The sequence below is a fragment of the Gnatocerus cornutus genome, chromosome 8 (genome assembly GCF_029298725.1).
Source record: "Gnatocerus cornutus isolate USDA-ARS CGAHR chromosome 8, icGnaCorn1.1, whole genome shotgun sequence".
NCBI classification, from domain to species: Eukaryota; Metazoa; Arthropoda; class Insecta; order Coleoptera; family Tenebrionidae; genus Gnatocerus; species Gnatocerus cornutus.
This window is the reverse complement of record NC_142240.1, coordinates 9,780,846-9,802,172: the sequence shown is the minus strand read 5'-3', so window position 1 is coordinate 9,802,172 and position 21,327 is coordinate 9,780,846. Positions and strand designations below refer to the sequence as shown.

Here is a 21,327-nt window from a genome sequence, read left to right as displayed (position 1 = left end):
ACTGACCATGGAAATAAACGGAAGATATTGTGATGTCTTTATTGCTGGATTCATAAATTTTAAACAGATATCTACAAAGCCGGCTTATTTATATTTACATTACAGAAATGTTTAAAGTTCTGGCGATGGGAGTCAATTAAATCTGTGATCAGTCACTGACGACAAAACTCTTGAACGCTTTCCAACAATCGATAGCACTAACGTGGCAATTAAAAATTCTAATTTTATTGGGCTTCTTATTTCTATTTTATTGTAGTACTATTTTTGTACTTTGCTATATGTAGATATTATTAATTAGGAGTACTATTAAGTTTATTTTATTTATTGAGTACGAAAAGCAAAAATTAACTATTTTTGAATTGTAGCATTTTGTGATATTTTAGATTTTTTTTTGATAAAGTTTTGATAGTTTATGTTCGAAGTTTCCTTCGTTATTTTAAATTCTAAATATATTTCACAATATCTAACATCAACTTATGCGGAAAATATATTTTAGCTTCTAAATACTACATATAAACAAATACAAATTAATTACAAACGAGTTGAATTAAGCTTCCGCCTGCTTTTGACTTTAAATTTGATTTACTATCATAACAGACATAAATATAATTATTTTTGTAGTCTAATTTATTGTTTAAATATTTCTAATTTAATTTGATTTTTCAGTTTGTATAGTTCAAGAGTTTTGTCTTTTAAACGAACGTGTATCTAAAAATTTTGTGCTACACCAATCAATTTGCATGTTTCAGCATACACTTCTTATTCTACTCCAACTAATTTATATTTTAGTCTAATTTTTGTGATCCACAGAAACCCTAAACCTAATTTTGGTCTATGTACACAACTCAACATTAAAAAGCTCATTTTTTCGCTTTGTAAATTCCCACAAAGTCTATAAATATTGTTACAAACTGCAGAAAACCCGCAAAAACGATCGTCACTCAAAAAAATAAAACAACCAATAGCCAGCATTAAACAACAAGAATGTAACTGGGAAAACGATCCTCGAATATTTATCAATCACGTTGACGTCTTTGATTTTGGGCATTGAAGCCTTCAAGACCAAAGCTCCTCTTCGAATAGCGTGGAGGACTTTGGGTTTATGCACAGAGTTTCCTGGAATTACCAAAAATGAGTGATTTTATTACTAAGTTAGCAATACAACCTTTTGAGTTTCTTAATCTCAAACCCGCTGAAGTTCGATAGTTGTAGGTGTAACCGGAAGTTCGTGAAATCCGGAAGCTTGGCGGAAATTTCGATGAGTCTAAATCACAAACGTGAGATTTAGAGTTGTGGCGGTTTCTGATTGAGGCGATTGGACTCATTCGGACGTCTTGAAGCTCGATTATGTCTTCGGAGGCGAAAGCGTGGTCTGAAGACTTACTCGCTGAAAAAAAGAAGTTGTAAGATAAAAAATAAATTGTGTTCTTTACCTGGCTTCTTCTCCTCTGTGTCTTTCGTCTTCTTACTTTTTTTCTTCGCCCGCGCCCCCCAATAAGTGTAATTAACAGCGGCATATTCCAGAAGCGCCGCAAAAACGAACACAAAACACATAACTAGGTAAATATCGATCGCTTTGACGTAGCTTATCCTTGGTAAGGAGCTTCTCACTCCTGTACTGATTGTTGTCATCGTCAGGACAGTCGTAATCCCTACAAGAAAAATTCAGGATTTCATCAAACATTGTTAGCGGGAATACCTAAAGCCACTCTGGCGCTCGTGGCTTCGTGATTAATCCAGAAGGAAACCCAGGATAACATGACGATGAGGATGCTCGGTAGATATGTTTGAAAGACGAAATATCCAATATTCCTTTGGAGCTTGAAAGATAAGGACAATCTTTGATAGATTCCTGTAGCGAGTCGTTCTTTTCGGTCGTTTGTTTCGTATCCGATAATTGTGAATTGGGGTAGTTCCGCTTCTTCTACCCCCCGAACTGGGGTCTCTTTCCAATACATTACGACATCCAGAACTGTGTATCCATCTAGGAGCAAAATTGTATTGGAATTAGATTAAAATTGGCCTTGTTAAAAACGATAAAATATTCCAGCACACTCACAGCTCTCTATTTCCACGGTACAATTCTGCGAATCCAAAGGATAATAATGCAAATCCATCATACACGCCAGCGTTGTCGTAAATCGCATCCCGTACGTAATCGCCCCATCACCATTAAGACGAACTAACTTGTTCCGTTCCGTGACGTCATGAAGAAAACTACAATTTTTTTTTTAAGGTTTGACAACACTTTACACTTATGTCGAACCTGTTTTTGTCGTTCGCGAAAAACGTGTCTGGAACCCAAATTTTCTCCGCGAAGTCTCCCGATAATGTGAGAATTTCCTCTTCATTGCTGAAGGCTAAACGCTCGTCTTTCCAATATTGGTTCAAATACATCGTTATTGTGTAGTCCTGAAATTGCGCGATTTTCATTTCCGGATTGTGGTCCGAAAAAGGGTTTTAATTAATGTTCTGTTCTGGGGCTTTCACGAGGGAAGAGGGATAAGTGATGCTACAAGAAAATCTATAAACCTATGAGCAGAATGCTTGATTACATCGGGTCATTAGATGCAAATCGATGAAGAAAAGACGATTAGCGGGGGATGACGGGGGCGACAAATGGGGGTCGTAAAAATGAGGAAAATTGACAAAGAGGAATTTTTAAAATTTTACCATAATATTAATTTAATCAAAATTTGTCTATTTCATTTCCTCCCCGCAATTTTCGAAATTCAAAATACCGGGAAAAAACAAAAAAAAAATATACATTACCGACCATGTTTACTTCAGAGATTGCATCAAAACTTGCAATTGTTAGATCCATCCCAACCGATAATGGTTCGCCTACGGTCCAACACTTTCATTGTAACTTTATTGTATATTTACGAGATCGATTTTACCTCCAAAATCTGGTCTCAGCCTAATATCGTAGCCCTCCAACAGCCGGTGAATTGTTTGCGTAACATTCTCCAACCTATCTGAAACCATAGTCCTTTGAGACCTAAAAAAAAATTTCAAAACAAAAGTAATCTAGTCTGGCATAAAAAAACGTCAAAATTTTTTGCTGCAACGAAATTCTATGTGCGATAAAATGCAGAATGTGTGACGATCTCTGTGGTTGGGCTTTTATGTTCTTTTTATTTTTCTGTCTTTTGCTGTTTCTGGCTGTGGCAACGAGACCATCGCCAGTAATGTGTTGAAATGAAGAAGTGTATGCTTGGACGTCAAATTACCTCACAATAGCAGGAATTCTCGCACACATCCCGATGAAGAAGAAGACAGAGGTGACAGTTATCATGATGTCTTGTAGCACTTTAGTTTAGGTCATGTTAACACAGTCCATCACCAAAGAAATATCCTTAAGACAACAATAAATACCATAATTGTCAACACTGTCGTTTATTAATACTAATCGCGAGCGTCCCGTTTTATTGCAGCTTCATCACTATTTTATTTGTTGTTATTTCCATATTTATAGCAAATCTAACTGGAGCTGTAACCCCTCGTTACATCCCCGTTTATCAAATGTGATTCTCCTCTAAACGCATGCGTTTGCTTCTTCGGTGGATGCTGACATCTCTAGGAGTCAATACGCTTCAATCCCAATTAAATACCTCATATTTCCCTCAATTATTATAATTGGAATTTTGTTTCCAAAGTAATTCTATCGATAGCAATTAGGACAGGTCCGGGTTGGAACTAATCTAATTTCCACTCCACTCTGTCATAATGGAAATGTCTCGAAATTGTTTTCAGTACCTTCCAGACTAAAATAATTGAAACCCAAAACTTCCTCATTTTATCTATCGATTTTTCTTAAGAAATTTGAATGTTTGAAAATATCAGCGCATGCTTGCACCAACGAAAGCTTTAAAAGTTTGACATAAAATAGAGCGCGCGCAGTTTCATGTTGGCATGCTTGAAAGAAAATTGACTGTGCCCATTTCACTTTTTTTTTGACTTGGGACCAATCATGGTCACGCTAATCTCGCTGTGTTGCCTCCTGATAAGGTCAGTTCAAATTCTCCTATTTATTGGCCACTTTTTTTTAGTTTTCTCCTAGTTTAATTTAACTTAATTTAGCTCCTTAAATTTTTAATATTTTTTGCGGCTATAATTCTCCAGAAGTCGCTGCATGTTGCACTTTCCGCAATCTTCCATGAATTTAAGAGTGTGCTCTTATTTATTAAATAAAGCTTAAATGGATATTTATGTCTTGGGACAGAGCGCAAACGTGGAAGAACAAGAATTTTCACTTCTTTTCTCCAAACAAGTTAATTTGTTCGTGCAAAAGAGCCACCAACGTTATTTCGATTTTTTCTTGAAGGAGCGGCGACGGAGTTTTGTTCTATCTTAAGAATAAAAAAAAAATAAAACTGTAATGGATAATTACGCAGAAAGATATAATTATGATCAATTAGCATTGGATCAAAGAGATAATAACTTGAACACGTTTTGATATCGAACACGTTTTTAGAGTTTGTTAATTAAGGAACTGATAAAGTGCTGTTCCAAGTCTTTTTTGTTTTGGGTTTAAGCAACTGACAACTTAATAAACTCATGAAAATTAATATTCTTAAGTACGTAATTCTTGTTTCAATTATAATTATTAGTATTTCGCAGCTCGTTGAGTTCTCCAAAAGCGCTCGCTGCTGTTTTATTTTAATATTTCAAAGTACTCGACCATTTTTATATATCATCGGAATCATAATGGAGCATCTTGAATCCTCTCCATTGCATCACAAAAACGAGTTATTTTGATATTTCCAAGTCAGCACGAAATCTAGAAAAGATAATACCAAAAGACTAAATCTTCTTAGACGTTCGATGCAAAATTGCACGTCAACAATTCATCAAATTCAAGAGGCGAGTCGCGACTTTCTTCTAGTGTACTTTTTATCCGCACAAAACAAGAGCGGAATCAGCAATTTTGGATCTCCATTGTCGAGTCATTTGGAAAAGTGTAAAATGAACGTCAATGTTTGAGTGATTGGGGAATTTTAAACAGAATATTTACATTTGAATTTTGTCGGTTTTGCATTTTTATCGCGGACGAAAAGTTAAGTCCTCTTAAATCGATCCTTGAAGTAGTCTATTTTCGTCAATTAGTCGGCGCCAGTCACTGGTGAGCTTTTTGTTGCAGGACATGTGCGGGCATTGGTGCCGGTCTTGAAGAGGACGTCCTCTCGCAAAACATGACTTTAAACAGTGTCATAATAAGTTTTTCTGTTAATGGAACTGGACAAAAACTACACAAGCGGTCGCATAATGACGTCGTCAGCAGGAATATCACTATGGTCTTGGAAAACCTGCTCAAAAATTACGAAAGTTCTCAGTTACCCACACATGGAAGAGGTAAGGAATTCTCCAACTCATTACTAAATTAAGACTTAATTGGATTGAGTCTGTAATTCGCAGTAATTTGATTAAGTTTGGGTATTTGTGGCGAACTGTTAATGACCATTGTGTGTCGATAATCTTATCAAGAGAGAATCTGTTTTTACTCACAGAAGTCATAAGTCGGTATCGATCTTAAATTGAGTCCGCGCTATTTAAAAGAGTGGAGATTATTTCAGAGAAATGTCATTTGTAATCCATAACATATCTATAACATGTGAACAAAAGACTAGAAAATAGACTAGACCTGTCATATTGTCAGTACTCGTACGTTTCCGATTCAGCTCTTGAAAGTCTCCATATTTTAATAAACCCTCGAGAAGTTAACATCGCTTTTAGGAGTATCGTGTACATACCTTTAGCAACATTAGGAATTCAAAATTTCATGCAAAAGTATTCATGGTTTCTGCGAAGCAAGAAACTATGCGAGTTTCAACATCAAAGGATTTAAAGTGTTGGCGGCAACGTCAGTCGATACGCGATGATGGTATTAGGAATTTCTCTGGGAATGAAGAGTAAAATTTAGGGGTGCATTTGTGTTTTACACTCTGTTGTGGTGATTTCTATATTTTGATAAGTTTGTAATCCAACCTCTTAGATTTTAAAGATCGCATGATTTTGCTCTGAAATTGATACGTTGATTAAGAGAGTAAATTGGCGAGAAGAATGTTTGTTTTCGCTTCCTTTAAGAGATACGTTTGTCGGAAGAGCAAACAAAATTCGCAGTGAAAAGAAAATCATGGATTGTTTGTCGAAGACATGTCTCCAGGAATGCAAGTTATATTTGCACATAATCCAGCAAGAGTTATTATTACGACGAGGTCACCGCCACTCGTCCCGAAGATCTCATATTTTATTAACACCGGGAGGCACTTATCTAATTACTTAAATTTCTCTTCAAACTTCCAACAATCGTCCGAAAATTCGGAAATTAACATATTTTATTAATGCAAGTATCTGAAACTCGCGTCAATTATTTCCACTGAGACTACTTACAACGCGGAGTTTGTAATAATGTAAATTCGATCAAAGGGAAAGTTGGCAAAAGGCACATGCTTTTTAATTTTTCAACAAAATAGAACGTCTTCTCGTAGTTTAAACACGTAATAGAGGCAATCGTAGTTGGATTCATTTCTTGGGAGCCAATTATAGGGCTTATGGTGATCGTTGGAACGAGCTTCGGTTGAAATATGAGTTCACATCTAAAAATTATGCGAAGACTTTTTTCAGACCAACCCACTGTTATCCAAACCAACATCCTCATCCGCAGCATGGGTCCAGTTTCAGAACTGGACATGGTAACTAATATCTTGTCTAGATTTTCTTCTAACTAAATTACGCAGGAATATTCAATGGACTGCTACTTCCGCCAGTATTGGAGGGACCAACGTCTGTCATTTCTCGGGCCAATAAAATCCCTTTCTCTCTCCATAAAAATGTTGGAACGCATCTGGCGACCGGATACTTACTTTTACAATGGAAAACATTCCTACGTCCACACGATCACCGTCCCTAACAAACTCCTGAGAATCAGTCAAGATGGCGATATCTTATACTCCATGAGGTAAGCTGAGACAATGGCAGAAACGGAAACCGCCGTCATTATCTTGGTAATGCGAACTTTCCTTTTCTCAGGTTAACGATCAAAGCGAAATGCCCGATGGAACTCAAGACTTTTCCAATGGATCGGCAGTCGTGTCCACTGATTCTAGGGAGTTGTAAGCAAACTATTCAACACAAACTTGTGTTAAGTTGTCGTTTTAGATGCGTACACTTCCAGAGATTTGATCTATCGTTGGCAGAACGAAGCTAGTGTGAATTTTGTGCCGGGAATGACCCTGTCCCAGTTCGATTTGATCAGTTTCCCCTACAGGAACTTTACTCTTAAGAGACGGGAAGGTATGGTTTATGTTTTCAGGAAATGAAACATGAGACTTGAAGCCAGAAATTAAATCACTTTTCCACTTTGTCGGATACTTTACTGGTTTGGGAAATGAAAGTTTTCCATGCACCTGCGACACGAACAAAAAAAACCGAAATATTGGAGTATCGATCATAATTATTACAACTTTGTCACACTTAATATTCGTTCTTTCAGGCGACTTTTCGGTCCTTCAAGTCTCCTTCAATCTTCAGCGCCACACGGGCTACTTCCTAATCCAAGTCTACGTCCCTTGCATCCTCATTGTCGTTCTTTCCTGGGTTTCCTTCTGGATCCATCGCGAGGCAACTAGTGATCGTGTGGGTCTGTGCATCACCACAGTGTTGACTCTTTCGACTATAAGTTTGGATTCTCGTACTGACCTTCCCAAAGTTCGCTACGCCACTGCTCTCGATTGGTTTCTCCTCATGAGCTTCTTTTACTGCATCGCAACTCTCTTAGAATTCGCAGGAGTTCATTATTTTACTAAAGTCGGTAGTGGGGAAATCCCCGTCGACGAAGACGACTGGGAAGATTTCAATGAATCGGAAGGCGAAATTGGCACATCTGGAGATGATCCAGTGGAAAATTTAATCAGTCCTGCCAATCGTGGACGTCGACGAAGCTCCCTGATTTGTCCTATTTACAACGTAATGGATTTACTCATCTCTACTTTAATTGAAATTATTTTTTAGAACTCTGCTGTTTATTATAACGATAAAAGAACGAGTTTGACCAACGTTCAGGTCGCGGCGCCTCCAGTTAGGCTTACCATGGAAAGAACGACACAAACGGAAACACGGCTTCCGAAATGGAAACAATTTATCTACTGTTTGAAAGGTGATGATAAGTTTCGGAAACAGAGACAAAGAGAAGCTGCTTCCGCTAGTGGTGAGTAAAAATAGACCGAGAATTAGAAAAACTATTTGTGTTGTAGATGGAGATGGAAAGCGACATTGTCATGGACCTAGACATGTAAATAGCGTGTCTTTGATTGACAGAGCCGCGAGGGTTCTTTTCCCAGCATCGTTCGGTTTTTTGAATCTAATTTATTGGATGATTTATTTTATGTATCAGGATGATTTCAAGTGGGGGGACAGTAAATTAGGCTCTCTTGCACATTAAATGGGCTAGAAAACAACCCAAAAAAAATGTTGATTGGTTTCGCGCTTTCCGTCATTTTGTTGTCCAAAAAACCGCTTCGCATCTCTAGTCGAAATAAAAAACTGCTTTAATTGAATTTTTCTTTTATTACACTACACCCAATTCCTTCTTACAAAATCCTTTACAGCAAACAACATTCTTTTCTTTGCCTCGTCCCCTTTCTTCGTGGAAAACAGATTAAGAAGAACTTGAACAAACTGACTCTCTTTCGCCACAATCTTCATTTCCTTAAACAAAGCATCTAAAGAAAATGGAGTTGGATCGCACCGACACTCTTCTAGAACCCTCACTAAATTGCTATGATAAAACTCGATTAGCCCATCGCTGTGTTCTTCCAAAACTTCCAAATCGACACTGCTGTACAGAAAAAGAATTAAATCTTCAGCAAGCGACCCATAACTGCACTGTTGGAAATCCGTCACTTTAGCATCAACAAACCCATCAGAATCAGTCTTGACCATGATGTTCTTCCAAAAAAACTCGTTGTGGACCATGGTGGAAAACGGAGCTCTTGCAGCCTTATCAGGAATCTCCTCAAATTGGTCTTTGATTTTGTCAATATAAGGAGCGTAGTCTTGGTCTTCTCCAATTGTTTTTAACAACTGAGCAATGAGCTGCGTGTTGATTTCTTCTTTTCGATTCAGATGTCGTTTGACCTTGATATCGAAAACTTTAGGGTCTTTCAATTTCAAAGATAGAGGAATGGCGTGGAAACTCGCCAAATCCTTCAAGATTTGGCGTGTCGTTCCTAAGTTAAAACTTTCGAAACTTTTGTACCTTTGTTCTTTAAGATCTTCAATAAGAAGAAAATTGAGATTTCTATCTCCATAGCTCCGAGGAATGAATGCTAACTCTTCAACACTTTCGCTTTCTTCGAAAAATCGCAGAGTTGGTAATATTACGTTATAGAATGTTATCTCACTTGCTTGGGATGTTTTGGCGGTGAGTTGAAGAGTGGTTCCATCATTTAAATCAACACTTATACCGTCTTCTTTATTGGTGATGGATGTAATACTTTGATTCGGTGGTGGTTGGAGAAGATCTTCAAGATCAGTGAGGTCAACACTCATGTTTTAAGACTACTATGAGAAATTACAAAGTACAGTTTAACTGGATAACTATCAATCATTTATCTGGAATGTACACAGTGATTTCTGAACGGACAATTATTTTCTACTTGAGATAATACATTGCATTCTCGTGATAACAAGAACAACGGTAATATCAGTTTGTACTTTATCAATTGGTCGCGTCGAGATATTTTGTAATTTCCTGGAAATCAATGAGATTTTTAAAAAGGATTTGCACATATTGTTTTGTTACCTTGCTCTAAACTTTATTGTTATTAGGTATAACTGGTCTATGAATATTTTTTATTTTATAATTGATGGGCTGTAAAATTTTAAATCGATGATGTAAGGTATTGATCTCTTGATATGATAACCATTTGATTGATCTGATCTTTTATTTAATCGCTTTTTTTTAGATTATTCTCGATATGTTGATAAATTTCGAGTTCATAAATTTCAACAAATAATAATACATTATTATTAAATAAATAAATATTATAAATATTATGCAACCAATAATACCCTTATTTATTATAGGAATGGCATAACATTAAATTTTAAATTTTTGCAAATTTTGTACATTTATTTTTAATTTTACACTGCTGCCATCATTACCTAAAATTTTTCAATAAATGTTTTTAACGTTTTTTAATAAATTACAAATTTTGATATTTTAAAACGTAAATTTTAAAGCAATTCATCATGTTTAATGTTCATAACAAGTCGCATAATTATGGTAGTAATTTCAATTCAATCTTATTTGCATTCTATTTTTTTTTTTGAATATTTTTGACCTACGACATAAAATGGCGCATTTTTTTTAAATTTTTTCATCTGTCAAGTGTGGTTCGTGTCCGCGCTAACTTCTGTTTATACTCGAAATATTCCCGTTTAAAGTGAACTTTTTCGTTCTAGTTGCCCCTTTTCTTTTTACCAGTCTTTACCCTATCGAATTTTGGCCGTTTTGCAGCCCCTGCAGCAGTAATCGCCGTTCATTAAATGAAAATGACCGACAATGAAAGCGACTGCCATGATTGATTCCAGGCGTCGTTGCAAAGATGCACAAGTAGTAAAGTTTTTATAATATGTGGGATATTTAAGAAGAAATCAGCAGTGAAGTGGTAATAAAACTTTGTTTTAAGCTTGTAGATTTCATATTTCAGCTCATTTCTATGTCGCTAAGTCATGTTATTACCGAAAATGTGAATTTGACGTGTTAGGTTCAATGGCTACGCCGTGTCGGCCATTATTTTCTGGTCGGCAAAATTGGTCGTTTTTTGCGTTAATTTTGCCCGAAAGCGACAAGAAAGTGTATATTTGGGTGTAATTTTCCGTTCCGCTTCAAAAGAAATGAAAAAATGTCCTTTAAATATTGGTGTGGGAGTGTCAAATTTTGACATTTAAAAACTGTAGTTTTCTTTGTTGTCGACCTGTTCGTTGACCTTGAATTCCAACCTATTTGTTTACATCTCGAAAAATTCTATTTTTTCGTTTTTTTTTGTCTGATTTCACCGATTTCAGTGTTCATAATGGTTGTGGATGTACCTTTGAAGAGTTTCCATCACAAAATGCAACCTGCTGGCATGAATCCACGTGAATTATCTGAAAATGATGATTGGGCTACATCGCTGGTTCTTGATCCACACCTGGGCTTCACCACCCATAAAATGAATATTAGATATAGACCCATCAAAACCAACACTTCCGAACTCAAAAGTATTGTTGAAGAATTCGTACGGACGCAAAATTATGAAAAAGCCTACAACAGTATTTCCAAGGGGGAGTGGATGCCGAAAATCAAATCGAAAATTCAACAGCACAAGCTGAAGGAACATGTAAGCCCCACGCTCCCAAAATCCCTTAACTTTGTTATAACCTCAATTGATTAGGCAACCAAATATACACCGTGCAATAGGTGTATATTGGTTGCATAACTGACTGCAGTTGCAACATTTCTAACTTCACAATCTTTTAGATTTACCGCTACCTCCGCGTGTTCGATATGGAGTCGGGCTTCGTGATCGAGCCATGCTTTCGCTACTCCCTCGAGGGCCAAAAGGGCGCAAAAATCTCCTCAACAAAAAAATGGTACAAGAACGACAAAATCGAATGTTTGGTAGGTTGTATCGCCGAGTTAACAGAGGAAGAAGAAAAGCAGCTCCTTCATCCCGGAAAAAACGACTTTTCCGTGATGTACAGCTGCCGGAAAAACTGTGCTCAGTTATGGTTGGGTCCGGCAGCTTACATCAATCACGACTGTCGCGCAAACTGTAAATTCGTAGCAACTGGTCGAGACACCGCTTGCGTAAAAGTGCTGCGCGACATCGAAGTCGGAGAAGAAATAACTTGTTTCTACGGCGAAGACTTCTTCGGCGACAAGAATTGCTATTGCGAGTGTGAAACGTGCGAAAGACGTGGAATGGGAGCTTTCGCTAAAGAAAGTGACAAGAAGGAAGAAAACGGTTATAGATTACGTGAAACTGATAATCGAATAAATCGAACTAAGCAGAAGATTCGGTGTAATAATAACAAGGAAGAGTTTAATCGCGCTGAAGATAAAATTATTGCTCCTTTGAGTATGAAAGAGCTGCGACAAAAGGGGTTGACGAAGTACGACGCGGAATTGTTGATAGCACAGGGGTGTAAGTTTACGGATATTGGGGAGTTCCAGAGGAAAAGATTGAGTGTGTCGAGTGTAGGGAGCGGGAAAGATGACAGTAATAAGAAACCGGAAGTGAAAAAATCTGTGATAAATGAAGATAAGCAAGTCAGTTCGAGGACTTCGAGGTTACAGAGGAGACAAGCGAGACAAGCCAACCAAGAACTTATGCAAACTTCTAGTAATAACATGTCGAGGTCGAATCTTTTAGATGATCTGCAGAGTAACGCTAGTAGTTGTATGAGTACTTATAGCGATCAAGATCCTGTTTGCGACGCCACGCAACAGATTAAGAAGTTCAACGACAAACACGAGAGTGGAAAGGGAGTCACTTCAGGTGGTTATTCTTGTTTTTGTTTTTTTTTTTCATTTTTCGATCTTTTTTCTTCCAGATCGTCCTGTCTCTCCATCGGCAGAAAACGGGATAACTCTACGTAACCACAAATGTTTGAACCAGGAGAAGTCCGCCGACTCAGCGATGCCGAAACTCGAACCCCAAATCGCATGCACCGAGAACGGGACAGCTCGCGAAAAACGAAACACCTCGTCTCTACCAAAATCGGCACCAAGTCGCGTGAAAACCCGTCATTCGTCTCGTTTAACCAAACTGAACAACAATATCACTGCCAATAGCGACAAAGACGTATATGAGTTCGAGGACGACGAAACGAAATCGGATTCTTTGTGTTTACGGAGGAACAAGACGAAAGAAACTAACGGCGAACATGTGATAAAAAGCGAAACTAGCGAAGAACAGAGAGAAAAGTCTGATGACAATCAGAATGATTGGACTAAAGTAAAAACGGAGTCGCCCTGCGTTCCGGAATCGCCTTGCGTTCTGGAATCGCCTTGTGTTCCGGAACCGGAAAAAACACCGGAAAAGTGCGGGAGGTTGAAGTTGACGCTGAGGATGAAACGGAGTCCGGTACTGGATGAAGTGATAGAATCAGGGAATAGTCTGAGTGAAGATAGCTACGAACCGGAGTACGAAGTTCTAAGGGTGGAAGGCATGGAATACACACCCTATTCCCACAGGAAAAAGAGGCATAAATCAAAAGATAGGAAAAGGGATCGAAAATTGAAGCACGAGCAAGAAATGACTTTTCTACCTACAAAAAGATTGAGGTTAATTTTTGGGAATGAAAGTCATACGATCGATATCCCGTCCACTAGTTCAAATTGTCAAACATGACTTTTTCACGATTCCTTACAATAGGTTTAATTTTTTACTTGTACAGCAAGTTTATTTATTTTTTACTAATTGATTTACTAACGAAATTCGTTTTTTGGATGTACAGATTAAGCGTTTCTCAATTTTCATCGTAGTAAATGCTAATCTTTGATTACTTTTTTACAGGTATTTCTTCAAGAACTTCTTTTTTTTTACAGTGTTGACGCTGGTGTTCATTCAGTATTTTAAAAAAACCGCTACAAATCTAATTTGTAGACTTTATTTTTAGAATTGAAAATTCTACTTATGAGATTGCTTGGTGTGATATTGTGAGAACGTGGGAGTTGAAAATTGAGAAACGGCATTCGTGACCGCTGTGATTCTTATTCTTACACTTAATATGCTTTATTTCAGAAAGAACCATTCGCCACTTTGTATTTGCTGCAGATGATTTTAGTGCTCCAGTAACAATGAACCATTCCATAAAGAGATCATTAATTTATTTTATTTATGTATTGCGTACACAGATCTTTTTAGAATAATTTAAAAAATAGGTGCACACACCTTTGTTTTGACAAGCATTTTTTGTCTATACCTCATTGGAATCTAGCGGTATAAAGATAAAGTCTTGTTGAAAGGAGAAAGCGCTTGTAAGTGCTTCCCAATCTGTTGAAATTTTATATCTGTGGAAAAGTGTATGCATCTGTGAACAATTCGCTGTAAAGGCAGTTTAGGCCGCCTCTATAAGCGTCGGATTAAGTGCATATTGCACGCTACTTGTAAATATATTTGTAATATGTAAGAATTGCATTACTTAAATTTACCTCATGTTTATATGAAAAACACGATCATTTCTTACATTTTTTCAAAATTTTGTCCCAATGAGTTCCTAAAATTTCCTTTCATTCATCATTGTGTGGATGCGTGTCGAAAGTAGAAGTCTGACGTGTATTAATGTAAGAAATGATAAGCAGTGTACTAAAAGTAAATAAAAGTTTTATAAAATTACAGCTACTTTGCAAACACCTCGGCACAAAGTTAACTACCAACATGGACTTCATAAAATAACTATAAATTTGCATAAAAATTGTTTAGTCCGCGATAATGTATCAACTGTCGATAAATGCTTCAGTCTAATTATTTCTCGAAGGAGAAAAACTTCTAGGTCATTTGAAATGGCTTTCCTTGACGTTATTTCTTACGCTAAACACAATAATCTACAAAAACTGGACGTCAGTTTCGTTCTGAAGAACTATCTCAAGTTTTTGCAATGCCGCGACCATGACACCCTCATGGACATAGGAACCGGCGATGGGAGTGTTCTAGTAGACTTTCTTTTACCAAAACTACCCAACCATGGTAAAGTCGTAGCATTAGACATTTGCGAAGACATGCTAAAACTTGCAAAAAACTACTCAAAAAACCCAAAAATGGAATACGTTTGCATGGATATCGCCACACGCTCTATCCCTCGAGAGTTACACGGTTTTGACCACATTTTTTCTTTTTTTTGTCTGCAATGGGTGGCGAAACAAAGGTACTGATTTTTAATTTAGCTTTTGGTTTACGGTGTTTTACAGATTAGCCATGAAGAATATTTTCACAATGTTAAAACCAGGCGGTGATATTTTATTAATACTAGCAGCTAAACACTCGAACTTTGTTATCTTTGAAAAAATGGCGAAATTGCGTAAATGGTCACGTTTTATGACGGATGTTGATAAATTGGTTTCACCGTACCTGCATTGTTCTGATCCGGCGGGAAAAATGGGAGAAATTTTAAGAGATGTTGGATTTGTGGTGCGCAAATGTGAAGTAGTGGAACGAAGATTTGTCCATGAAAGTGTTTTGGATTTCAGAAGTAGGTTTTTTATTCTGAGGGAATATTAACTAGTTGTTGTTTTAGATTTTGTGATGACTATAAACCCGTTTATAAAAAGAATCCCAGAGGAAGATCTCGATGAGTATAAAGAAGATTACTTGAAGGAATTTTGGAAATTGCAGGCGATCAAAATTCAAGACGGGAAAGTTTTTGATACTTATCAAGTGTTGGTTGTTGCCGCAGCTAAACCTGATGAAAATGTGTTTTAAGTTAGTTTTTTTCGCTTAATATGTAGTTATAAAAATATAGGGTGAAAGTTAATAAAATACAAAACTGAAAGGGTGTAAGAGTGCTGAACGACTTTGAAGTGTTGAAAAAAGTGCTGAAAAAAAAAAGTTTAAAATCGCTGTGGACACCCTGAATTTTTGGGACAACTCCAAACGCCAATGTTAGTCCAAATCATCGGAAAATTGCGGATAAAAACAGTATTAAATAATCCGTGGCAAAAAATGCCCGGAGTTTCCGTCAGTTTAACACTAATCGTGTTAGAATTTTTTTCCTTCAAAAGTGATAAACCTAAAGTTTACGAATGAAACTAAATTTACGCATGATGAGTGATGACATTGTAGATTATGTAATAGAGGGCAACATTTTTTATTTCTGTAAATACCGATTCATGTAACTTTTTCATTACATTTCGTTTTTACGTAATTAAATTTCAATTTGGTTCACCAAGCAAGTTGAAAATAGTCGCCTTACTATCAAATCGAGATAAACATTTGCTCTTATTTAATTTTTCTATTTTGGGCCCTTCACAGTTGGCCATCACGCATTGGTCTTATGGTAGACTCGGCCCTGACTGGATCCTTTACAATAAAAACAGATTTTACGAAATCCTTTAGCGAAAAAATCGATCTCTGATAAAGTATCAACTGTATAAATAAATCGTTCAGTGTAATCCACGAAAGGAGTACAACTTGTTGTTCACTTGAAATGGCTTTCCTAGACGCCGCTACGTACACTAATAACAATTCTCTTCAAAAATTGGACGCTGATTTCGTCCTGAAGAATTATTTCAAATATTTGCGGTGGCACGACCAAGACAGCCTCATTGATGTTGGTACGGGCGATGGTAGTGTTCTTTTAGACCTCCTGTTACCAAAACTACCCAACCATGGAAAAGTCGTAGCCTTAGACATGTCCAAAGATATGATGGAAATAACGAGGAACAATTCAAAGAACCGGAAAATTGAATACATTTGCATGGATATCGCAAGTCGTTTTATCCCTCAAGAATTACATGGTTTCGATCATATTTTTTCTTTTTATTGTCTCAACTGGGTGCGGGAGCCAAGGTATGCGTTTTTATTTTAGTCTCTTGCTTATGGTTTCTTACAGATTAGCCATGAAGAATATTTTTACAATGTTAAAGCCAGGCGGTGATATTTTATTACTATTCGCAGTTAGACACCCGATCTACGATGTTTTCGACAGAATGGCGAAAATGAGTAGATGGGCACCTTTTATGAACGATGTAGATAAGTTGTTTTCACCATATCTGCATTATTCAAATCCGGCTGAAAAAATGGGAGAAACTTTAAGGGATGTTGGTTTTGTGGACGTGAAATGTGAAGTAATGGAGAGAACATTTGTTCATGAAAATTCTTTGGATTTCAAAAGTACGATACTACTACTATGATTTTGAGGAAAAAATTAATAACTTGTCTTTTAGACTGGGTAATGCCTCTCAATCCCTTTTTAAAAAGAATTCCAGAAGAAGATCTCGATGATTATAAACAAGACTACGTCAAGGAGTTTTTGAAATTAGAGACGATCAAAAGTGAAGATGGAAAAGTTTTAAATACTTATCAAATGATGATTGTTGTTGCGGTTAAACCGGAGGCAAATGCGAAATAAGTGTATCTTTTCTCGTAGTTTTCTTAGTTATGTACATATTACAAGCTTGCGTCTATTTTTTCTGTTTCTTTTTGAACTGGGTTCTTTTCGTAATATAGTGATAAATAGGTTCATGATGCTGGATCTTGATTAAATTTATTTTGATTCTGTTTGTTAGGCAGTTGCAACATTAGTTTATCATTAACTTGCAGTTATCATACATTTTAATTAGTGCATTTTGCTCACAACAATTGTTATCTCCAACATTGCATTTTTTGAAAAATATCGCAAAAAATGAAAAATGTTCACAATTTATCAGTGATGTGACAAAAGTTCTGTTTTATCACCATTTCGCCAGAAGCAAGTCAAGGTTGGTTAAGGTCTTGTAAAAAAGAAAGATTGATTTATAGGGCTCAGTTTCTGTTTTTTTCTTTTTATTGCCTACAATTGTGGAAAGTTTTTTCCACAATCTTTTTTTACAAATAGCCTTTAAGAATATTTTTTGTGTGAAGTCACTCTCAGTGAGGTGGTGTCGATAATCTGGACCCTCTTAAAACAAATTTGCGGGGACGCAATTTTTGTTAAAAACCTAACTACTGATATTTGTAATCATTCTTCGGTAGATGTTTCGTCTGTTTTTGAAGCAAATTTGCGTTATTCTAAATCGAGGCCCAAAATCTGCATATGACAGCAAACAACAAAATTATGGCTGATTAAAGTTTCGGATAGTGGATTTTCAATTCTGAAACTTTTAATGCTCAATATCTCCGAAACTGCGCCTGATGGAAAGAAAGTGGTCATAGTTTTTCTCGCGCTATTTTTCTTTGCAAAATATGCACAATTGGATAGTCGATTTTTTTGCAGAAAAAAATTCAATTTAATGAAAATGTTTAACTTTTTCGTTTTTTAATTGCCACTCGCAAACTACCGATCTGAAATTTGATCAGTTGCGTGTAACATTGAATTAAACTGGTGGTAGATCTTGTTAAAACAAACAAATTTTTCCTTTGCGGTTTTCCTAAAATTCGAGCTCAGTTTCAAGATAAAATAAAAACATTGCCAGTTAGTCGGCAAGTGGAAGCCACGTAAAAAGAACTCATAATGTTCTTGACAATTTAATCACTGGAATTCAGGAATTATTTTAGTTGTAATTTTGCCGGTCAAATTTGATTTTTTAAAACATAAACATAAAAGCCGCACGTGTTTAAAAATCGCGTTGACGGGAATTTGTTGTTAAATAATAAAAAATTAATTTAAACGCACAAAGGATCGAAAGTGAATTCAACAGATAAGTTTTTGTGCATCGTGTTTTTGTGGACAAGGTCTGTGTCACGTTGGGGTTGTTGCGTACGAAAATGTGCGAGCAACACTTAAAAAGTCACAATTTTTTAGAAAATACTTGAGAATTTTGGAAAACCGAAGAGGAAAAAGTTGTTTTATAAAGATCTACCAGCGATTTAATTTAATGTACTTATTTTTGTACACACTGTATATTATAACTCACAGGTGTTTAACGTCGTTTTCGCGCCGATTTTTTTTTTCTAAAACACCCCAAAAAGACCTTTTGAAAATGGTTTTTGGTTAATATCTTGTATATTTACGAAGCAAACTTAAGTTATCTCAAGCTGAATCCAAAACTGCTCTTTTTTTCAATACGTTAACGAGTTATGGCCAATTAAAATTTTGATTAGTCACTAGAGAAAAAAATATTTTTACTCCATATTTCGGAGGTGTGGTTTTCGCCATCGTTTTTCTTGCATTTTGTTTTCTAAGAATGCGTTCTTAGATTTTCCATAAAGTCAAAAATTTGATTTTTGGAAAAACAATTTGACTAAAAGTATGGAATTTTTTTCGGTCGATTTCTTGCTCATTTTTCGAGCAAACATGCGTTATTGGGGCTCATTGTACGCAAATTCCAAATCCGGGTTCAAAATCCACGTTCGACAACAAAGTTTATGGGCCCACGGCTGTAAAAAAAACATATAGTGCGCATTTATAAATTAAGGAAGAAACGAGACTGAAGATTATCGGCACTACCCATTAGGAGTTTACTACATCTTGCCCAAGAGCTTCATTTCTTTTGCTGCTGACCGTGTCTTTGTGGCCGAGCCCTGTAATTTACAAAGCCTAATTATGTACGAATAAGAAGTGTTTATGAAAAAACTTACAACGCATACAGGAAGTGAAATTGCATTTTGACATTAATTTATTTATAATTATTTGATACTGACAAGCGGCCGTTTTACTTTATCGTTACGCCGGTATCTTTTAGAGTTCGAGTCCATAAAATGGCTCTTTATGGACTCGAACTCTAAAAGATACCGAAAAACATATATTATTATACAATCGGACACAAATGTTCGAGTCATAACTTTTTATTATCGACCTCATACACAAGGATAGGTACACGTACTATCACAATTACCGGCAGTCATAAATAAAATTACAATAACTTGACCATGTATAAACTAATTCCAGATCCTAGAGCCAATCCGACGCCCATGAACACCGTCATCATGGACGAAGCAGTTTCTTTTTCATGCGACTCAACCACCCTGTAAAAAAAGTTATTATTTGTGTTTTTGACAATAGTTAACTAACCTGGGAGCACAGATTGCAGTGATATTAGCTAAGTACCCATTAGATAGGGCAAAAATAAACAAAATTAAAATATATTGGTAATCTCTATCAAAAACGACAGCCCAGTGAGACCTCGGTTGCGCGTTACACAGCATCATTAATGGAATGAAGACGAATCGAGCGGTGCTCAGAATAAGGAGAATGTAGCCTTTTTTGGGCTACAAAAAACTGTTATGAACAATAAAAAAAAGTAAGATACAACCTTTTGGATGCGACCTGCGAAAATCCGGCCCAAGTAGTCGCCTACGCTGAAGAGTAAATACGCGATGGTTGGAACAAAAAACACGTCTGGAAATAAAGGGTTATTAGGGCTCCGATAGAGGTGTTACCAACCGTTCCATCGGTTCCCATGTCCTTTTCCTTCAGACTCCACCAGAACTGTAACGCTAGGATACACTGATAACGTAATGGCAAAAACAATGAACATGGATAAACCGTGGCTCCATATCTTCTTTAATATCATTTTATGGCTGATGATGCGAGGTCTCAGCAATTCGGTTTCAAACTCATTCTGAGTGATTGTTTTTTCGTACAAATGAAACTTGAAGAAGACGGTTTTTGTTAGAATTATGTAACAAACAATGGACGTGATTATTGTGAGATTTCCTATAATAAAATAAACAAATGCGCTGTGAACTGAGGATGCTCCTATGGATAGAGATGCGATTTCCGCCAATGCTGCGAAGATGCCCCCCAATGCTTGCCCCCCCAGCGTTGCGGTAATGTAAACGGGACAGAATCTACCGACGACACCGAAAATGCTACCAGACAACACAGCGCTACAAACTAAAGAGGAGTTAGTTAGTGTTGGGGTGAAGTGACAGGGTACCATTTAAGAGGACTATGGTTGTGATGGTGACGGCGAAGAAACCGTCTTGCCACTTATCCGTGTTCATGGTCACAAAAACGAGGGTGGTGATAAAGAGGGCTAACATTACAATGAGAGATCCTATGACGCGCTTATGGAGGGAAACCCTAAAAACTAAAAATGAAAGATAGTCTTTAATTTTTCAATTCACCTGTGAGTCAGAGCGGTGTTAAGTACTAAGAACACCAAATTGGGTACCGCTGATGCGACACTGATATAAGAAGTAAAACTAGTTTGTAAAGGCGTTCTTTTAGCCAACGAGTGATTATGATTACTATTGTTAACATCCCTGAACTTGTATAGCCAATACTGAAAAAGAGTATTAAAACACCAGACTGTGATTTAACCACTTACATCATCAGCTGTTATGAAGAAGTTCCACGGCAGTAATGTGACCATCCCTAATAGATAAAAAATCATGTAAGCCATATAATATTTGTCTCTAGGCTCTGTCTTGAACAAAGGTTTTGTGTCTCGAACGACAACAACATCATCAGGAACTTCGCTAACATCGTTTTCATTGTCTGAAGAGTCAACTTCTTGAAGAAGTGGAGTCGTGTTAACGGAATGAGCCATTGTCTCTTCTTGTTATGAATTCATTGTTTTCTAATGATGTTATGATGGTTTTAAGCGATTAAAAGATAAAAAATTGACACTACTGACAGGTCACATTTTTTGACGTTTGATCAGCTGTGAACAGTAGACAAATGATGTCATTT

The 21,327-nt window shown here is 36.7% G+C and overlaps 7 protein-coding genes across 8 annotated transcripts; 4 read left to right on the top strand and 3 right to left on the bottom strand.

Annotated features, from left to right (window-relative positions):
* Positions 1-25: 25 nt before the first annotated feature.
* Lcch3 (Ligand-gated chloride channel homolog 3) lies at positions 26-3,534 on the bottom strand. 2 transcript variants are annotated; one of them, XM_088043822.1, is made up of 9 exons: positions 3,234-3,534; positions 2,901-3,001; positions 2,777-2,844; positions 2,267-2,412; positions 2,060-2,217; positions 1,700-1,984; positions 1,434-1,652; positions 1,166-1,387; positions 26-1,116 (listed from the first exon to the last, which is right to left on the bottom strand). In XM_088043822.1, the coding sequence occupies exons 1-9, from the start codon at positions 3,296-3,298 to the stop codon at positions 938-940; spliced, it is 1,443 nt and encodes a 480-aa protein (XP_087899948.1). In that variant the 5' UTR covers positions 3,299-3,534; the 3' UTR covers positions 26-937. The 2 variants fall into 2 exon arrangements, with proteins under 2 accessions (XP_087899948.1, XP_087899949.1); XM_088043823.1 differs by lacking the exons at positions 2,901-3,001; positions 3,234-3,534 and having other exon boundaries at positions 2,773-2,842.
* Positions 3,535-3,883: 349 nt separating this feature from the next.
* Positions 3,884-8,558, top strand: LOC148169615 (gamma-aminobutyric acid receptor subunit alpha-2). The gene is made up of 9 exons (XM_088042897.1): positions 3,884-4,011; positions 5,144-5,355; positions 6,628-6,695; positions 6,741-6,961; positions 7,033-7,115; positions 7,162-7,296; positions 7,496-7,968; positions 8,014-8,209; positions 8,256-8,558. Exons 1-9 carry the CDS (start codon positions 3,974-3,976, stop codon positions 8,441-8,443), a joined length of 1,614 nt encoding a protein of 537 aa, XP_087899023.1. The 5' UTR covers positions 3,884-3,973; the 3' UTR covers positions 8,444-8,558.
* On the bottom strand, positions 8,549-9,640 carry LOC148169614 (uncharacterized). Its single transcript, XM_088042898.1, has 2 exons — positions 9,405-9,640; positions 8,549-9,353 (listed from the first exon to the last, which is right to left on the bottom strand). Exons 1-2 carry the CDS (start codon positions 9,550-9,552, stop codon positions 8,575-8,577), a joined length of 927 nt encoding a protein of 308 aa, XP_087899024.1. The 5' UTR covers positions 9,553-9,640; the 3' UTR covers positions 8,549-8,574.
* A 749-nt stretch (positions 9,641-10,389) lies between these two features.
* Positions 10,390-14,400, top strand: Hmt4-20 (Histone methyltransferase 4-20). The gene is made up of 4 exons (XM_088043328.1): positions 10,390-10,673; positions 11,074-11,387; positions 11,528-12,548; positions 12,604-14,400. Exons 2-4 carry the CDS (start codon positions 11,082-11,084, stop codon positions 13,401-13,403), a joined length of 2,127 nt encoding a protein of 708 aa, XP_087899454.1. The 5' UTR covers positions 10,390-10,673; positions 11,074-11,081; the 3' UTR covers positions 13,404-14,400.
* Positions 14,401-14,460: 60 nt separating this feature from the next.
* Positions 14,461-15,551, top strand: LOC148169612 (juvenile hormone acid O-methyltransferase-like). Its single transcript, XM_088043335.1, has 3 exons — positions 14,461-14,919; positions 14,963-15,243; positions 15,289-15,551. The coding sequence occupies exons 1-3, from the start codon at positions 14,558-14,560 to the stop codon at positions 15,471-15,473; spliced, it is 828 nt and encodes a 275-aa protein (XP_087899461.1). The 5' UTR covers positions 14,461-14,557; the 3' UTR covers positions 15,474-15,551.
* Positions 15,552-16,146: 595 nt separating this feature from the next.
* LOC148169611 (juvenile hormone acid O-methyltransferase-like) lies at positions 16,147-17,176 on the top strand. The gene is made up of 3 exons (XM_088043334.1): positions 16,147-16,559; positions 16,603-16,883; positions 16,937-17,176. Exons 1-3 carry the CDS (start codon positions 16,198-16,200, stop codon positions 17,119-17,121), a joined length of 828 nt encoding a protein of 275 aa, XP_087899460.1. The 5' UTR covers positions 16,147-16,197; the 3' UTR covers positions 17,122-17,176.
* A 2,283-nt stretch (positions 17,177-19,459) lies between these two features.
* On the bottom strand, positions 19,460-21,327 carry Ent1 (Equilibrative nucleoside transporter 1). The gene is made up of 7 exons (XM_088043331.1): positions 20,963-21,327; positions 20,760-20,917; positions 20,570-20,715; positions 20,074-20,526; positions 19,943-20,028; positions 19,702-19,898; positions 19,460-19,655 (listed from the first exon to the last, which is right to left on the bottom strand). Exons 1-7 carry the CDS (start codon positions 21,182-21,184, stop codon positions 19,544-19,546), a joined length of 1,374 nt encoding a protein of 457 aa, XP_087899457.1. The 5' UTR covers positions 21,185-21,327; the 3' UTR covers positions 19,460-19,543.

What these genes read in the sequence shown, in the direction of transcription:
- LOC148169611 (XM_088043334.1), top strand. Translation starts at nt 16,198, where the DNA reads ATGGCTTTCCTAGACGCCGCTACGTACACTAATAACAATTCTCTTCAA. An exon ending in AACTGGGTGCGGGAGCCAAG is followed by an intron (nt 16,560 to 16,602) that starts GTATGCGTTTTT and finishes GGTTTCTTACAG; the next exon opens with ATTAGCCATGAAGAATATTT. An exon ending in AAATTCTTTGGATTTCAAAA is followed by an intron (nt 16,884 to 16,936) that starts GTACGATACTAC and finishes CTTGTCTTTTAG; the next exon opens with ACTGGGTAATGCCTCTCAAT.
- Hmt4-20 (XM_088043328.1), top strand. Translation starts at nt 11,082, where the DNA reads ATGGTTGTGGATGTACCTTTGAAGAGTTTCCATCACAAAATGCAACCT. An exon ending in AGCACAAGCTGAAGGAACAT is followed by an intron (nt 11,388 to 11,527) that starts GTAAGCCCCACG and finishes ACAATCTTTTAG; the next exon opens with ATTTACCGCTACCTCCGCGT. An exon ending in TGGAAAGGGAGTCACTTCAG is followed by an intron (nt 12,549 to 12,603) that starts GTGGTTATTCTT and finishes TTTTTCTTCCAG; the next exon opens with ATCGTCCTGTCTCTCCATCG.
- Ent1 (XM_088043331.1), bottom strand. Translation starts at nt 21,184, where the DNA reads ATGGCTCATTCCGTTAACACGACTCCACTTCTTCAAGAAGTTGACTCT. An exon ending in TCGCAGGTCGCATCCAAAAG is followed by an intron (nt 19,899 to 19,942) that starts GTTGTATCTTAC and finishes AGTTTTTTGTAG; the next exon opens with CCCAAAAAAGGCTACATTCT. An exon ending in ACTGCAATCTGTGCTCCCAG is followed by an intron (nt 19,656 to 19,701) that starts GTTAGTTAACTA and finishes CTTTTTTTACAG; the next exon opens with GGTGGTTGAGTCGCATGAAA.
- LOC148169612 (XM_088043335.1), top strand. Translation starts at nt 14,558, where the DNA reads ATGGCTTTCCTTGACGTTATTTCTTACGCTAAACACAATAATCTACAA. An exon ending in CAATGGGTGGCGAAACAAAG is followed by an intron (nt 14,920 to 14,962) that starts GTACTGATTTTT and finishes GGTGTTTTACAG; the next exon opens with ATTAGCCATGAAGAATATTT. An exon ending in AAGTGTTTTGGATTTCAGAA is followed by an intron (nt 15,244 to 15,288) that starts GTAGGTTTTTTA and finishes TTGTTGTTTTAG; the next exon opens with ATTTTGTGATGACTATAAAC.
- LOC148169614 (XM_088042898.1), bottom strand. Translation starts at nt 9,552, where the DNA reads ATGAGTGTTGACCTCACTGATCTTGAAGATCTTCTCCAACCACCACCG. An exon ending in CGCCAAAACATCCCAAGCAA is followed by an intron (nt 9,354 to 9,404) that starts GTGAGATAACAT and finishes GATTTTTCGAAG; the next exon opens with AAAGCGAAAGTGTTGAAGAG.
- LOC148169615 (XM_088042897.1), top strand. Translation starts at nt 3,974, where the DNA reads ATGGTCACGCTAATCTCGCTGTGTTGCCTCCTGATAAG. An exon ending in GTTACCCACACATGGAAGAG is followed by an intron (nt 5,356 to 6,627) that starts GTAAGGAATTCT and finishes GACTTTTTTCAG; the next exon opens with ACCAACCCACTGTTATCCAA. An exon ending in TACTCTTAAGAGACGGGAAG is followed by an intron (nt 7,297 to 7,495) that starts GTATGGTTTATG and finishes TCGTTCTTTCAG; the next exon opens with GCGACTTTTCGGTCCTTCAA.
- Lcch3 (XM_088043822.1), bottom strand. Translation starts at nt 3,298, where the DNA reads ATGATAACTGTCACCTCTGTCTTCTTCTTCATCGGGATGTGTGCGAGA. An exon ending in GCTGAGACCAGATTTTGGAG is followed by an intron (nt 2,845 to 2,900) that starts GTAAAATCGATC and finishes GTTGGACCGTAG; the next exon opens with GCGAACCATTATCGGTTGGG. An exon ending in TTCGCGAACGACAAAAACAG is followed by an intron (nt 2,218 to 2,266) that starts GTTCGACATAAG and finishes AAAAAATTGTAG; the next exon opens with TTTTCTTCATGACGTCACGG.